This window comes from Anabrus simplex, chromosome 1 (genome assembly GCF_040414725.1).
Source record: "Anabrus simplex isolate iqAnaSimp1 chromosome 1, ASM4041472v1, whole genome shotgun sequence".
In the NCBI taxonomy this organism is placed as follows: Eukaryota; Metazoa; Arthropoda; class Insecta; order Orthoptera; family Tettigoniidae; genus Anabrus; species Anabrus simplex.
The window spans coordinates 956,988,781-957,006,176 of record NC_090265.1 but is presented as its reverse complement, the minus strand read 5'-3'; the positions used below and the strand labels follow the sequence as shown (position 1 = coordinate 957,006,176).

General features: G+C 37.2%; 1 protein-coding gene across 5 annotated transcripts in view; it reads left to right on the top strand.

The window, feature by feature from the left end:
* The window catches only part of LOC136857798 (annexin B9), a 35,347-nt gene extending 18,782 nt beyond the window's left edge, over positions 1–16,565 (top strand). For 4 of the 5 annotated variants that reach the window (XM_067136732.2, XM_067136733.2, XM_067136735.2 and 1 more), the window contains exons 8-10: positions 3,674–3,855; positions 15,270–15,358; positions 15,456–16,565. In XM_067136732.2, coding sequence (XP_066992833.1) covers positions 3,674–3,855; positions 15,270–15,320 — 233 coding nt within the window. In that variant the 3' untranslated portion in view covers positions 15,321–15,358; positions 15,456–16,565. The remainder of the gene's footprint in view (positions 1–3,673; positions 3,856–15,269; positions 15,359–15,455) is intronic. The other variant, XM_067136736.2, reaches the window with a different exon arrangement.
* The last annotated feature ends 831 nt before the right edge of the window (positions 16,566–17,396 follow it).

Genomic DNA, 17,396 nt, shown 5'->3' with positions numbered 1-17,396 from the left:
CTGGAAACAGAGTTAGAAATGGTTGTAGAAGTAAGGAGAAATTGAAGGTACTTACTAGGAAATTAAATTTAGCTAAGAAGTCAGGTAAGGATAACCTGATGACAAGCATAATTGGCAGTCATATGGATTTTAATAGAAACATAAAGGGTATGTGTAGGTACTTCAAGACAAACTGGTACCAAGGATCAATAATGAACAAGGGGAGTGTGTTTGAGAGGATCTTTAGAAGGCAGAAGTATTCAGTTGGCAATATGCAAAGATTGTTGATTATAAGGATAATGTCCAGATAGAGGAGGTGACTAATATTAAAGAAGTATTGAAATTTACCTATGATAACAAAGACATCTATATATATAAAATAAGAGTTTTGTCTGTACATTGCTCAGAATTTGAAAAGAATGGTATTTTTTGTATCAGTCATTCCCACTGTAACAAGGAAATGCGCTTTTAAATTTTCCGTCATTTATGTATGTATGTATGGGCATCACAAGAAAATGGCTGAACAGAATTTAATGAAAATCGGTACGTAAAGTCGGGGAATGAGCCACTACAATCTAGACTATAAATAATTTTATTCACACAGAGTGAAATGGTAGTTTATAGGAAGGTCTAAAATTTAATTCTCAAATATGATATTCAGTGGTTCTACCAATAAATACTACATAATGAAAGTTATATAGAATTCAGTTTCCGATCATTTATGCCTTATACATTTTTACTGTACTGGCTATGATAACTGAGAAATTCATGAATTTCGGTTTTTGTTGCCAAGTCCATATCACTGCTGAGCCACGAGAAAATGGGTGAACAGAATTTAATGAAACTCAGTATGTTAAGTCGGGGAATAAGGCGCTATATTCTAGGATGTAAATAATTTTATACAAGCTGCATGAAATGGTAGTTAGGGGAAGAGACCTAAAATTTAATTTTAAAATACAAATGTCATTGTTCCTATCAAAAATTATTACATAAGGAAAGTTATAGAGAATACAATTTCCAGTCATTTATGTCTTAATACAGTTGTTTAGTCCACATCAACACCGAGCATTGCTAATGTGGAAATATTGTTCACTCGTGTTAACTGGCGATGGTTTTTTTGTCATGTTTGTCTTAAGGTGTAAAACAGTATGGTCATTGGTACATATCGACAAGAAAAATTGTGCAATGATTATAAAAATTTGAAAAAAATCATAGAACGATCCCTTTAAAAATAATGATCTCTTGAAGACAAGAGGGAGTCAGGAAAGAAGGAAGAAATCTCTACATTAGTTACCCTAATATCACAGAGTCAGAAGAAAACTAAATGTGAACGCCTACAATATCGAAAGCTCATAAAATTGATCAACAATAACATTACATTGACATTTGGTTTTTTTTGTCATGTGCTTTGTCTCTTCCACTGCCATTCATCTCTTATAGGTGGGATTACTGCTTCATGCCAAGCAAAACAGCCTTCGTGAATATTGGCTGAAAATAGTTGGGGGAGTTAGATAACTTTCTTTTAGCATGCCATTCCTCTGGTCCATTAATTTTCTGGTATGTAACACACTGGTTCATCATAGTATTCCAGCTATTCAATCCCCAATCTGAGGCACCGATTAGAAGCAAGTGTTCAAACTTAACAGAACACGGCAGAGGATTGTTCACAGATGTCTGCGGCATGCTTATTCCGTAGCGAAGCATGGGCACGTCTGCTAGTTTACAATAAGATACACAATAGGTGAAAACTAGAAAAGCAGCTGGATTTGGTAAGATTTCTGAGAATATACTAAAGACAATGGGTTGGGATGTAGTACCATATCTGAAATATTTTATTTCTGTTTGCATGAAGGAGAGTTGTTGTCGCCCCTGTGTATATAGGAAAGAGTGGTGGACATAAAGCCAAAAGTTACAGGCCAGTCAGTTTGACATGTGTTGCATGTAAGCTTTGGGAAAGCATTCTTTGTGATTATATTAGATATGTTTGCGAAATGAATAACTGGTTGGATAGAAGGCAGTTTGGGTTTAGGAAAGGTTATTCCACTGAAGCTCAGCTTGTAGGATTTCAGCAAGGTATAGCAGATATCTTGGATTTAGGTCAGATATACTGTATTGCAATTGACCTACCGTATCTAAGGCATTTGATAGGGTAGTTCATGGGAGACTTCTGGCAAAAATGAGTGCAGTTGGACTAGACAAGTGTGACTGAATGAGTAGCTATATTTCTAGAAAATAGAACTCGGAGAATTAGAGTAGGTGAAGCTTTATCTGATCCTCTAATCATTAAGAGGGTTATTCCTCAAGGAAGTATTGGACTTTTGTGTTTTTTTATGTTTATGAATGATATGATTAAAGAACTGGTATCAGAGATAAAGCTTTTTGCGGATGATGTCATTCTATATAGAGTAATAAACACGCTACAAGATTGTGAGAAACTGCAAAATGACCTCAACAATGTTGAGATGGACAGCAGGCAATGGTATGATAAATAGGGTTAAGTCAGATTATGAGTTTCACTAATAGGGAAAGTCCTCTGTTTTAATTACTGTGTTCATGGGGTGAAAGTACCTAGGTGTTAATATAAGGAAAGATCTCTTCATTGGGGTAATCACATAAATAGGATGTAAACAAAGGGTACAGATCTCTCCAGATGGTTGTGAAAGTATTTAAAGGTTGTAGTAAGGATATAAAAGAGGGCATATAAGTCTCTGGTCAGACCCTTACCTGGATTACTTGATTTGAGAACTGGAAAAATTCCAAAGAAAAGTGCTCAATTTGTTCTGTGTGATTTCTCACAAAATGGTAGTGTTACAAAATGTTTCAAAGTTTGGTCTGGAAAGACTTGGGAGAATGCAGATGAGCTGCTTGACTAAGTGGTATATTGATATAGATGTTGATTCCCATAGGGAACCTGAAATATTTGTCCCGAATGAGTGCCCAACTTAGCACACTGGGGCGAAACACTGGCAGCCAGGAATGAGTTAGCTGGAAAATTTATAATGTCCAATAACGGACCATTTATATCAGTATTAAGTGGTATGTTCTGCGCTGTCAGTGGAGAGATTGCGTGGAATTAGCAGACAAATAAGTTTGAGTTGTGTTTTTAAAAGTTGGAATTCAGGAAGACAAATTGGGTGCAAATATTCATTTATAGGAAGGGTAGTTGGGGATTGGAATAATTTACCAAGGGAGTTGGTCAGTAAATTTCAAAGTTCTTTTTTTAATTGTTTAAGAAAAGGCTAGGTAAACAAAAGATAGGGAATCTGCCACATGGACGATTGCCCTAAATGCAGAACAGTGGTGAGTGATTGAAGATATCAAACAAACTTTAGCCAGGCCAAATGACACAGATGAACCCAAGTTGGGTTTTAACCCGACTAATTTGATGGTATATGAAGGGGCTCAAATTCACCATTTGATGTTGACAGACTTACTGGAACAGGAAAAAACTTCCTTGGGACAGAATTTTTGATACCTTGGGATCTCTGAAAACCGTAAAAGTTATGACAAAAATCCGTACTGTTGTTATTAAACTAGAATTTTGACAGCTGTTGGTCTTATTGAGCGTTTTACAAACTTTTTCTTCTTAGTCATGCTTAAAAGATTCTGGGCATTTTACCTTGCAAGTTAAATTAATTCATTGAAATCACATATAAGCAAAGACTACAGCCATTGTCATTTGTTCTTTTCACAGTGAAGTGTGTCAAGGATAAGACTGCTTACTTCGCTGAACGTCTCCATGATGCTATGGAGGGAATGGGTACGAAGGACAGAACACTCATCCGAATTATTGTCACTCGCTCAGAGATAGATTTGGGCGACATCAAGGATAAATATGAAGAAATCTATGGAAAATCCTTGGCTAGTCGTATTGAGGTTTGTATGAAACAGTGTTTTTAAAAAAAGTACTCGGATAGCCGTTATTTTTACTTAGCATGTTGAGGTGCAATTCTTTGCTTCCTGCATACTTAATATTTAGTCTTTATTAGTGTTATGCCCATTTTAAATTGCTTCGAGGTCTTGATGTAGAAGTCCTTGTGTGCGAGACATGAAGTATGATTTTTCTTTAGATGCTAGCCACTCACAATTCATCAAGAGTATGAGATTAAACACTCTGGATTTTGATACCAAAAAAAAGTAAGAAAGCTCCAACATGTTCTAATAGCAATTTCACCAATGGTTAGAGTAACTGGTTACTATTACCTAAAGATTTGTTGTTGGTCCAGAGCTCTGATACAGATTGAATAAGAGGATATGGGAACAAAAAGTAGTGGTCAGATCATGATTTATCAATTTACTCAGTTCAGTCACACCTTGTGTTCAAGACTGGCATCTGTATGCTGGCAAACAGGTTCTCATTTTACCAATTAAAACCATAACAGATGAAACCTGTTGGTCCACAGAGGGCCCTTGTGCAGCAGCATTTTTTACAGCACTCGTGTGAGCGAGGGAAAATTCAGAATCTGATGCATCCTTATTCTTGAAAACTACTTCAAACAAATCATATGTACATACAATGACACTCAGTGTTTGCTAAATACACTTTCTACGTAATTTCTTATCAAGTTATATAATTGTCAGCAGCAAAGAACAAGTACATTTACGCCTTTCTTGCATATTTTCATACCATGGACTTTATCACCTTCAAACTTTGTCCTCGGGAATGGATGGCTCTGAAACAAAATCAGAGGGAGGTAGATCAAAACTACAGGGAACGTGGGTAAGGAAATTCTTTCCTTTGCTACCTGCGATGATTCAATAAAAATAAAAAGCTCCAACAATTCAGAGGAACTTTTTTTTCCTCTGCATTCTAGGTTCATTTTCAAGACTCTGAAGAATTAATTTTGAACATTTCTTGGTATATCCAGGAGCTTCCAGGGCCATTGCTACATTTTGTGATGCAGTTACTCACGGCTTAACTTCCGTACAGAGAACACTAATGCTTAATGAATGTTTCTAATAGCCTCCTTCTCTGCAATCAACAGTTCAGGAACAAATCATTGTTAGTAACTTGATGCTATTTTCACACATTACTATAGTCATGGTATTTGCAACTCTTATCATACACAGTAAGCTGCTGAGTTGCAGCTTGCAAAATTTCACATTTATATCTCTATTATCAATTGTGAGAGCACTCACCTCCTGGCCATGATTAAGGCATTAAGGCTCTATGGTCTGACACCAAGGTTGGCAGATTAGTCTCATTGGTGGAAAAAATTTCACCATCAGAATATTAGCTGGCAGGATAGTAAAGGTGGTGGTATTCAACATTTAGACCTAGTCGCTAGATTGATTGCCAGAAGCCTTGGATTCAGTTCAACTTCTCCACAGCAATCATATGGAGCTATAATCTATCATTCTTCATACTTGCAATCATATGGAGTGCGGTGATTTGTCTGTCAGATGGAGATATTAAGCCTTAGAAATATTCAACATGGCTATTTGCCAACACCAGATTTCACCTTATACCCACATACGCAGGTCACCCATGGGCATCAGATATACATGCACCAAGTGAGCCGAACATGTCCTCAGACTGTCATATATAGTGTATTTGGTATAATGCTTTTTCTCCAGGTGAAGTCAGGTGTACCTTCTTTTGGGCTGTTGGAATAAAGTGTTTGTAATTACTAGTTCATTTGCTTTACAAAAGTCTACTAGTTGTCTTCTGTCATTACTCACACACAAGACCATTCCCATCTTCATTAACAGAAGTGTTCCAGTCTCCGGGAATAATGAGATTCTCGTTCCCTTAATTGTTTCCATTACTTATTCCAATCGATCCTATACTTGTTCCACTTCATCTAAATGGCTCGTTGGCAAGTACACCTATAGTATTACTGTCAACTGATTCATTCTCTATTCTCGCCATAACTACCCTAACTATATTACTGTATTTCCACATAGCTTTGAACTTGTATGCCTACGTTTCCTTCTTAGTACCATCCCTACACCTATATAACTTCCTTTTTCTCCAGTTTCTAATTCTAAAATTGCCACTCCAAAAGTCTTTCTTTCTCAACTCATTTCATTTCGCTTACTCCTAGTATGTCTTTCATGTTTGGCCATCTCCGTTTTTACATTTTCTAGCTTTCACAAATGTTGAGATCTTACATTCCAAGTTTATATGATAGTATTTCTTTTGCTTCTTTCACGTTTTTGCCTCCAGTCAGAGATATGAATTGGGGACTATTTTACCTCCAAAGTCCAGCATCATTGCTGCGAAACAAGGGATATCTAGAGGATCTCGGAGTGGTTTCCCCGTGGCCTTCCCCTCCTATGCCATTGCAATTCATCTGCCTTTAGGAGCAGTTTCCCACTCCAAGGACAAGAGTGCCCTACTGTATACCCACTCATCCTCCCTCCCTGGAGGCCATTAGCACTCAATAAAGGGGGGCCCCTTATCCTGGAGGACACTTCGTAATCTAACCAAACCAATTCTGTATGAAAATTACTGTATTTCTATTAAAAATAATTAGGCCACGGCCTACCAAGCGACCACTGCTCAGCCCGAAGGCCTTCAGATGATGAGTTGTCGTGTGGTGAGCACGACAAATTCTCTCGGCCATTGTTCATGGTTTTCTGGACCGCCCGTCACAATCAGACTGTTATTAAATATCACCAACTTACATAAAAATAGCCATTAAAAACTAGGTGTGGAAATGTAAACACATATATAAATGGAGCTCGATACCATTCATATTAACACTTATGCAATACATGTAATAAAATAGGTTATCCACTTGATGTACACAGAAATTAACCTGCAAAGATATTTTATAGAATTGAAAATTTCTACTTGTATAACTTTAACATCGGTACATTTTAACAGCTGATTTTGGCATGTACCTATACTTTTGATGTAGAAAAATAGCCATAGACAAGCAACAGAGTTGGCTAAACCCATACCATATATCCTTTTTTTTGTTCATACAAAGATAGGTATCACCACAATAAAATTATTCCAAAATGTCAACTTTTTGCACAAAAGTAATTATTGAAAACCAGGAATGTAAATGTAATGTATAAGTGGAGCTCTATACCAATTGCTTCAATCCTAAAAAAAAAATGATGATTTGCATTAAATTTTGAAACTCCCTCATAACAGAAGTGGAAGAAGACCAGAATTAATTAGAAAATGAATTTCAACCTCATATATTAATATATATTCAAACTTCTCATGCGTCAGAATGGAGGGCATGATTAGTGCTATGGCTTAGGCTTACTACCCAGATGACTGCAGTTCAAATCCCAGTCAATCCTGGGTTGAAATTTTCAAATGAAAAATCACATGGTGTCAGGAAGGGCACCTCGCTGGCCAAGAAATGAGAAAAATGAGCCTGGGTGGCTCCGGCGGCCCAGAAAACTAGGATAAGCTGAAGAAATTGTAACTTCTCATACATCAAAAAGAACACTGGGTTTAGGTCAAAATAGTAGTGAAAACATTGCTTTTTCTCTAAGGTTCTGTTTTATATTGTAATGATCATTTAAATATTAAATGAACAAAAGTTTATACAAGGCAAGAGGGCATGATAAATGGATTCAACTTCTAGCTAGCTAGTTTTTTAAATGAGGTATTAGCAGATGCCAAGAAGGATTGTCATATGTCATCTGTATGTCGCTCAGTAGGAAAGGTCATAATTTATCATGTCTCATGAATAACTTAGTTTAAAGAAACTGCTCCTTTTTCGTTTTAATTTTTTAAAATTAAATCTTTTATTTCTATAACCTTGAGTTTTTGTTTTTTGTATGCTTTGTACATAGCAGTCTCCATTTAGTGGAAGGAGAATGTAGAAGTACTTAATTCATTATTAGTAGTAGTAGTGTTGGTAGATTTTTTTTTTTTTGCTTTACATCGCACCGACACAGATAGGTCTTATGGCGACGATGGGATAGGAAAGGCCTAGGAATTGGAAGGAAGCGGCCGTGGCCTTAATTAAGGTACAGCCCCGGCATTTGCCTGGTGTGAAAATGGGAAACCACGGAAAACCATCTTCAGGGCTGCTGACAGTGGGGCTCGAACCCACTATCTCCCGATTACTGGATACTGGCCACACTTTAAGCGACTGCAGCTATCGAGCTCGGTGGTAGAATTTTATCGAATATTTGTTTCAAAGTACATTTTCTGTCTTCCTTCAATGCTTTGCAACTTTCTACAGAGTCTATTGCAGGAGTTACTCACTATACCTAAGGAAAGCAAACTAATACTGTGTGCATGGAAGTCTCTGTTTATACAAGATGCAACTTGTTATTCCACTATACCTTAACGATACCCTTAACTGCTTTACTGAATACAGTACAGTAGAACCTCGATAATTCGAAATCGGTTAATTCAAAATCCCGCCTAATTCGAAGAAGCTCTTGTTCCCGGAAACGTGAGATACAGTTTTGCATGTTATTTCAATTGTTTAATTCGAAATACGGATAATTCGTAATTCGAAGTACAATGTCGGCCCCATTACCGAAATTCAGACTTTTAATTCGAAACTGCCTTTACATTTTAAAACAACAGTATGTTACAGAGTAATTTCAACTTGAAATTTATCCGCTCCGCTTCATAATAGAACGCGCGTTCCGGAACGTGGAGGGGTAACTTTAGTCACTTACACTCACTTCGGTGGGTCTACAGTGCGCTTCATGATTGCTAAGTTGAATGAAATCAGAATTCTTTTGTATTCAACCTTTTAAGGAACGCCATAATATCACGCAACAGGCAGTGTGCGGAAAAACAGAATCCGCGAACACTGGCAATGCCGACAGTTGACGAAAAAACGAGGCTCATATAATAAATTCGTAAGCACCAAACAATATTGTCATTGCCGGTAAAACTGCATTGCTTTATTTCAGTGCGAGCCTAAACGGTCTTATGGTTTTAAAGGAGAAAATCCCAGCCGGGAAATCGTACAAGGGTGAGGGATGGGGGTCATAGTAGTGCGTTGCAATGCACATGGGCGCGAGATACTTTTATCGCCTTGTCATAGGAAAGTTCGATAAGCTACAATGTTTTAAGGGCGTCGGGCACATTCCATGCCAGTACAAAGCATCTAAAAATGCAAGCAGTACAGAAATCCAAAAAGATAATGCATTTGTACAGGGGAACGGGCATAATTTATTCTCGTCTTTGAATTGTGCGATTTTCTTCTTTCGTTGCGTGAGGTTATGTTTGTCAGTGGTTTATCCAAGTGCATTATTTGAACATTGTAAATGCACCTTGTTGGATACATTTCGGAAATAGTTTTTTCCATGGCATTTGAAAGGTTTAAACTGTGAATCGAGGTGATTGCATGTATTAATGGGTCTTAGAATACTTTGTGACGCGGCAAGTGTTTACATTTCTGAAGTACGAGAGAAGTGCCATGGCGGGAAATCGTACAAGGATAGAGTCATAGGAAAGTTCGATTTTAAGAGCATCGGGTACTTTCTGTGTAAATACAAGGCATCTAAAATGCATACAGTATAGTAATCCAATTAATAAAGCACTTGCACATGGGAGCCAGCATAGATTTCTCCTCGTCCTTGAATCGTGCTTTTTTTTTTTTTCGTTGCGTGAGGTTATGTTTACCAGTGAGAAATCAGAGTGCATTATTTGAATGCTGTAAATGCACCTTCTTGGATACATTTTGGAAATAGTTCTTTTTTTCATGGCCTTTGAAAGGTATAAACTGTGAATCAAGGTTAACTGCATGCAGTAACGGGCCTTAGAATATTTAGTAACGCGGCAAGGGTTGGTACTTCTGAATTGCGAATTAGCGGTTAATTCGAAATCACGTAATTCGAAGTCCGATTTTTGAGTTCCAACGACTTCGAATTAACGAGGTTTTACTGTATATTGGTTGCTTTTCAGTTAAATGTCTTTTCCAGGTTGGGTTTGATGGCTTTGTGTCTGTTAATGTTTTACTATAATAAGTAATATCTTGTCGTGAGAACCTTTTCTGTATTACATTTCAGCTATGCAGCTCTGAATTGGCTTATATACCTATTTAGTTTCAGATAAGGTTAGCGATTATTTTTTTAGATTTAACCAGTTTCTTTTAAATAAACCAGCACATTCCTGAAAGGTATTTGTCCTATTGTCAAATTATCTCTTCCACCAAAACAATGTTCTTTTTCATATCTGCATCATGGTATGGTTATTAATTTAAGAAAATTGCATGTAGTAGCCTGCTGAAAGATATATTTTCAAAGAACTCACCTAAGCTTGAGCACACTCCAAACTCTTTTAATCATTGTATATTGCCGAAACTATAAGATGTAAGGTGCGGGGTTTTCTTTGTACAAAGTCCACTTGGCCAAATCTTGTAGAAGTCTCTTTAATTTCATTTTTGTGAATGGTAGGAAGAATGGTAAGAAAGCATTTCTTTTACTTCATAAAGCTACTTTTCTGATCCATTATTGATGGTGAAAATAATAAATATTAATTTTAGATGTACTGCAATCCAGCTTACATTGAAGTGGGCATAAAAATATTCATATTGATACAATCCCTAATCTCTGCTAATATTCCTTAGATAATTTTATATTTAAAATTCTTGTAACCTAGGAGTCCCTTCGGGCAATGGAGTGCTAGGACGGGTGAATGTTTCAGGTTATTGACAGAAGAATGACCATCAAATATGATTTGGAGGAACTGGATGTGAACAGATATTGGAAGTTGAGTGATATATTGGCTGGTATTATGATTACATAATTTCTATTTTGTGTTTGTAGTGATGTTAAAAGAAGGATGAATTTGAACTGAAGTTGATAAATGTTTGAAGTGCAGTCATGGAATGTCTTCTTGTTGTAAGGTTTAGTGTTCTTGCTAATTAATGTCTTACCAGACACGTATGGAGAAGCACTTGCTTTTGCCAGAAAAAGAGCCAGGAGAAGGTGGGTGTTTGGTATGATTCATGGCCTGATGTTATCAAGGTTCAGTTAATATCTTCAACATAACAATAAGCACTTGGGAATGAATTTCTCAGTATGAAGGCAGGCAGGCAGACTTGAGGATTAGCTTCAAACCTTGTAGAATCTTGTGCATTCTTGGAAAATCAGATTTATTGCCTTTTCAATTTGCCAGTCAACTACTTGAGTAGGGTAATCTGCAATAGTTGTTAGGAAATGTAAACTTAAGAAGTTGAATAGATCCATCTGCCTCAGATGGCAAGTTCGAAAGACAGGGATCAATTTTTGATGCATTACTGCTGCAAAATGGTGTAGTGAAAGTACTGCAAAATGATTGGCGGCTTTTATCCCAGTCCTCCCATCTGTTGCTCGTATAGTCCGATACAGAGTTGTGTATGTAAATGACATGATCATAACAGCTGTTCCTAATGCACACAGAACTGTCAGCTTGTGACCTTGACATGCTGGTCTGGATGGAAAATACATGAGAATTCTGATGCCATTAACCTAGTCTATAAAACCAGTTCATAATTTGGTATCAGCATCAACACCAGAAACCTGAAGTTATGATTCTTAGTAATAGTCAGAATATACTATTACCAATTCACTTAAGTAATAAAATTCCTGAAAGAGATAAAGATTTGCTGGATCACTCAGATTATGTGCAGATGTAGAAACCAGGACTAAGACTGGATTAAAGTGGATTTATACAAATGTTGCAGTTACTATATCACTCTAAACTTGATTTGAATCTAAAAGTGAAATTCATTGTGTTGGTATTATATATTCTCCTTAATGGAGTAGTATCAGGGACACTCAGAGCAGCTATAGAAAGTAAGCTTGAAGCATCTTGAGATGTGAAATCGACAGCAGCTTGAAGCATTTGTGAAGTGAATTCATCAACATATGTTGAAAATACCTTTGACTATTTGGATAACCAACCAAGAAGTCCTTTGCAAAAACGAGATGAAAAATGGGATTTAAAAAGTGTGCTTACTTCAAACACAAAAGTCACCAGAAACTAGCTTAGTGGTTTTGTCACTGGCTTCTTACCAAGATTTTAGTCCATACCAATGATGTGAGATTTTTGAAATGAAGTTATATTCCTGTAGTTGAGATTATATGTAAAACTGGAGGTTCTATGGCTATCATGATTTACACAATTGCATAAAGCTACAATCTCCCTTTTTCTTTTCTTTAAGGAATAAAGCAAATCTATGGCTCATCCTTTGGCATGAATGGTGTGAATAACCTCAGCTTATAATGGAATGGAAAATCTGAGTAAAGAGAGGATGGCTTCCTGGTTGATCCGCCAGACAGATATGAATCTACAGTCGCTCATTAAGACAGAAATGCATGTGTCGTGATGGTCAACCTTAACTTAGCAGACAATTCGAGAACGAATAGATAACAGAAGAAAGAATGCCAAAACAGTGGAATTAAAAATCAAAAGGAAGGAGTGACTGGGGAAAACTCTCATGGACCTGCTTAAGAATAGCATAATACTATCGGACCTGGAACTAAAACGTGGTGTTAAACGAGGAATTAGTGAAAATATATTGTAAAGTGGGCATGTTTTGCTACAAATAGAGAAAATTACAGAGATGTAGTTGAAAAAGTGACCGTATTTGTCACCCCTCTGAAGATATCAGCCAGGCTGAGTGGCTCAGGCTGTTGAGTCACTGGTCTTCTGACCCCAACTTGGCTCAGGCTGGTGATATCTGCACGTTCTCAAATACGTCAAGCCTTGTGTCGGTAGATTTACTGGCATGTAAATGAACTCCTGCGGGACAAAATCGAAAATCTCCGAAAACCTCAAAGTAGTTAGTGTAACGTAAAAGAAAACTATTATCATTCTGAACGTATCGCCAGATTCCATTAGAAAGGCTTATGCATGAGAGCATTACATATATTCAGTTTTTTTATTCTGAAAAGCTATTATTGGACCAATATACCATTAATTAAATAAAGGAAGGTATCCCATGTAACTCCCCACTGGGCAGTCTTCATGGGTTTGCCCGTGGCAGCTGTATCACATTTCTTTCTGTCACTCCTCACATGAAGCCTGTGCCCACAAACATTGCAGTGGATGGATGGTTAACTGCATATTGGTTTTGGCAGATCTGTTGTTTACCATTTGGCTTCTTCATGTCTGCAGCATTTATGTTGAAACAGATTGATGACAGTAGAAATAGATTTGTACCAAAGTAATTGATCTTTGCCAAGTATGTCCCGGGTTTGTAGATATTTACTCGTAGTTTCTTTGTGAGACATTGTAAGGCCTCGCAGGCAGTCCTCGCTGTCTTATGTGAGCCAGAGTTCACCACGAAGAATTTGCGATTTGATAAGGAAATCTGATATCACTCGTATAGTGGATATACCTTATCCATCTAAGCCACGAACCTACTACGCTAGCATAGCAGCGGAAGAGGTGATACTCCCATGTGGCGCGTCCCAGGTGACACATAGAGGGAGTCCTAACCGGCCTGCTGGAGCACTTGAGCGAAATAAAATAGCTCTTATGGACCAAACGCACAAACCCCTGTGGGTGGGGGACGCAGACGAAGAATACACCCATGGTATCCCCTGACTGTCATAAGAGGAGACTGAAAGAGACGACCAAGGGATGATTGAATTAGAACCATGAGACTACTTGTAATTAGTACCATCACGCGAGGAACACCATGACCGGGCGAGTTGGCCGTGCACGTAGAGGCGCGCGGCTGTGAGCTTGCATCCGGGAGATAGTAGGTTCGAATCCCACTATCGGCAGCCCTGAAGATGGTTTTCCGTGGTTTCCCATTTTCACACCAGGCAAATGCTAGGGCTGTACCTTAAGGCCACGGCCGCTTCCTTCCAACTCATAGGCCTTTCCTATCCCATCGTCGCCATAAGACCTATGTGTCGGTGCGACGTAAAGCCCCTAGCAAAAAAAAAAAAAAGGAACACCATGGGTCGCCTTTACTTGCGAGTAGTACCACTATGTTAGGTGCACAATAGGATTGCGATAATAGTAACAGAGGGTGAATCAGTATGGGTTTTATAGTACCCGTGATTAGTACTGCTATATGCGGAACACCATGGGCGTACGTTGCCCCTGATTAGTACCATTGTGAGAAACACCACGAGTCTGGGTGTTGCGTGTGATTAATATCACTATATGAAAAACACCGTGGGTCTGTGTTGCCTGTGATTAGAACCCACTATGTGAGGAACACCACGGGATAGTAAGAGTCCGTGCAATTAGTACACCTATGTGAGGAACACCGTGGGTTTGCGTTGCCTGTGAGTGGCGCCTTAATGTCAGAAACACCATAGGTCTGCGTTACTTGTGCATATTACATTACCTGTGAGTAGTACCACAATGTATGGAACACCGTAAATCTACATTACCTCATGATTAGTACCGCTACATGAGAAATAGGGTTCTTACTTTCCTAGTGGTAAGTACCATTATGAGGGGCCATTGACCTGCATTTTGGACCCCTTTCGATAACAAGTATCATCGATTCAGAATTGTGCTTTGGAAGCAGCCCCTTGGTCAATATATACTATTGTTTTAAGATAGTTTCTGGGAAGGTGGGGCATTGCGGGTCGAATCCACTGTTTGTTTCAAGGTCATAATCATTGTTAGTCTCTTTTTTTAATTCTAGTCGGTGGATTGATTTTGGATTTTTTTTTTAAACTTGCAATATTGTGACCTGAATCTGCTGATTATTTTAAATTCATATTCATCCATTCATTTATCATGTTATTTCGAATTCTGGACAGTGGATTGGTTTTGGACCTTTATATTGTCATCACATTTTGTACCATTGGGGGCTGATGACCTAGATATTATTCGCCTTTAAACAACAATCATATCCATCTAAGCAGGTTATGTAGACTTCTACAGTACGTAACATGTACTTCCTCAAGAATTTGGACCGTTTTTTTTCAATCATGATTCATAATAGTACAAGGATAAGCATAGTAGTTTTCACCTTAAATGGAAGCCAATCTAACAAAAATATCTAGATGGCATTCACTCTGCTAATATGAATGTGAAGAGGAAGAGTATGTCCATTCCATTATCGATGAAATATTATGGTACTCCTGTGAATATCCCCACCAGTACTTCCTTCGATAATGATTTGTAAATATGATTTCTGAATTGACTAAATAGCTGAGAAGTAAGAGAAAGTTATGCCCACTTCTGGAAATATAAATTGCTAGTTATAGTATCATAGTTCTTATACTGAGCTTAGAGCAAGAAGTAAAAGAAAGATGCTCATTGCACTTACCCCAAATTTCTATCCTTTGCAAAATATGCAAGTAAAAAGACCATTCCTAATCTAATGAACAGTTAACAAGATTCTTTGAAATGCTTGATGTTGCTATTGAGAATTGAACATTGTTTCTTTCAGGATGATTGTGCTGCTCATTACAAACGACTTCTGGTAGCCCTTTTGGGCTAAGTGGATTCACCTCCTGTATAGAATCAGATGTGGTTTAAGTGTGTACCTATTTTTTTTCTTGACTCTTAAAAATGAAATCTGCATTATCATATCCCTTAAAATGGATTGTATTGAAGTGAAATTTGTTTCTTGCAGGATGACTGTAGTGGGGATTACAAGAGGCTGCTAGTTGCTCTTGTAGGTTGAGCTGAATCATCTCTACAATAAAAGAATTTTTGCTATGTATTAGGTGCCTTATGCTCTGCTTTTATATAGAGTTATTGCAGTCAATGATGGAGTGTCCTTGAATCTCATAAAAATGTTTTATAATTCATACTGTAATGAATTATGCAAGATCTTGTAGATGCTTTTAATATTTTGTCCCTGATAATCATTGTAGTATTTTGGAGATATTTAGAGGGTGTATGTAAAATTGTTAGTTCTTGTACTTAAATTTATATATGTGCACAAAAAAATTGATGTTAGAAACACCTTGTTAAAGTCTCAACATCAGTCATATTTTAACATAGATCTGTAGAATTACATGTGCAGTGGTACATAGCTCAAAATTGTACATATGAATCTCAAATGACGATGAGGTAATAGCATGTGGCTTAATAGGTAGAAAATGTATTTGCTATTATCAGATTAGAAAGAAAGTACAGTACTGGTTTTTTGTTAAGCCCTGGTGCTGCCTGAATGATATTCGTTATGTTTATATACCCCTACCCAATTTGTTTCACAAAATATGATTCTACAGGCTTGTTTTAATTACTTACATATGAATAGTATGATAGACTTAGAAGAGTTGTTGGTATTAATGGGAAATAAATGTTGCTTGATTGTATATTTTTATACTGTTGGTATACTAATTTGTATTGTTTGAATTTCACATACAAAATATATGTTAAAGGGGGTTTTATATGCTCTTGTTATATAGTATAGCTGTTAAACATTAAATACTCGAATTATATATAAATGGCTGTTAGGTAACAGGTTGGTTTTATCTTCCATACTGTTAAAATAGTTGCAAATTTATCTTATTTCATTTGAATGTGTTTTTTTTTTTTCCACTGCAAGTACAATGCATAGTAAACTAGTATTCTTTTTCAAATTGTGAAGTTTACATTCCCTTTTTTCCTATGAAGAGGTAGATGTTTACTTTTATCTGAAGCTTTAGAAGTATTACCTATTGCTGTAATGTCATTATTTTGTATATATTTTTTATATAATTTATATATGGTAATAAAAATTGTTGCTCTCTTATGTGTGTGTGTGTTCCAGATTCTTTAATATACAATACAAAGTTTGTCCAAAAAGATACTGAACTTCATCAAAATTATCTTACTCCTCATTACATAACTTGGCCAGATTTAACCCCTTCAAAATACCATATATACATGAATTATCCTCACAACCTAATTTTAGGAATTTTAAGTTCTCCTGCTCTGCTCCCATGTTTAATATGACTAACTGCTAGTGATGGGCAACGCTCGAGACTCTCGCGAGAATCCCGAGACTGATCCTCCTGTAGCGCAAGCTGTGCGACGTACCACTAACTACGACTGTAAAATTGATAGTATATCATTGGCAGTTATTGCGTGAAATAACGTTCTCTTATGAAAACGTGAGCCAATACATTTTGTCAAAAGCCTGGAAAAGTACTGCATGTTCAACTATGAACTCGCTAATACCATTAACTAAAGTGGAAACAGAATGTCAGTATCTCGAACTGTTGGGGTGGACAACTTAGGTGAATAACAATGCATAATTTGTGAATAACTGTAGATAGGATATACACCTACTTGGATACTAGAGGCGTGCATTATTCGAACCTCAGATGGAGAAGATGTGCCTAGCTACATACGCAACCCCCATTACACATGAGTGGAACGTGTAACAGGGATGATGGGCAACGCTCTCGAGACCGATTCTCGTGTGCTGCGAGCTGTGAGACGTCCCAGTAACTACGAATGTAAGCTTGATAGTTATCAGCAGTTCTCACATGGAAACGTGTGTGACGATAAATTTTGTCAAAATCCTATGAAAGCACTGCATGTTGAACTATGAGCTCCTTACCATTAACGAAAGTGAATA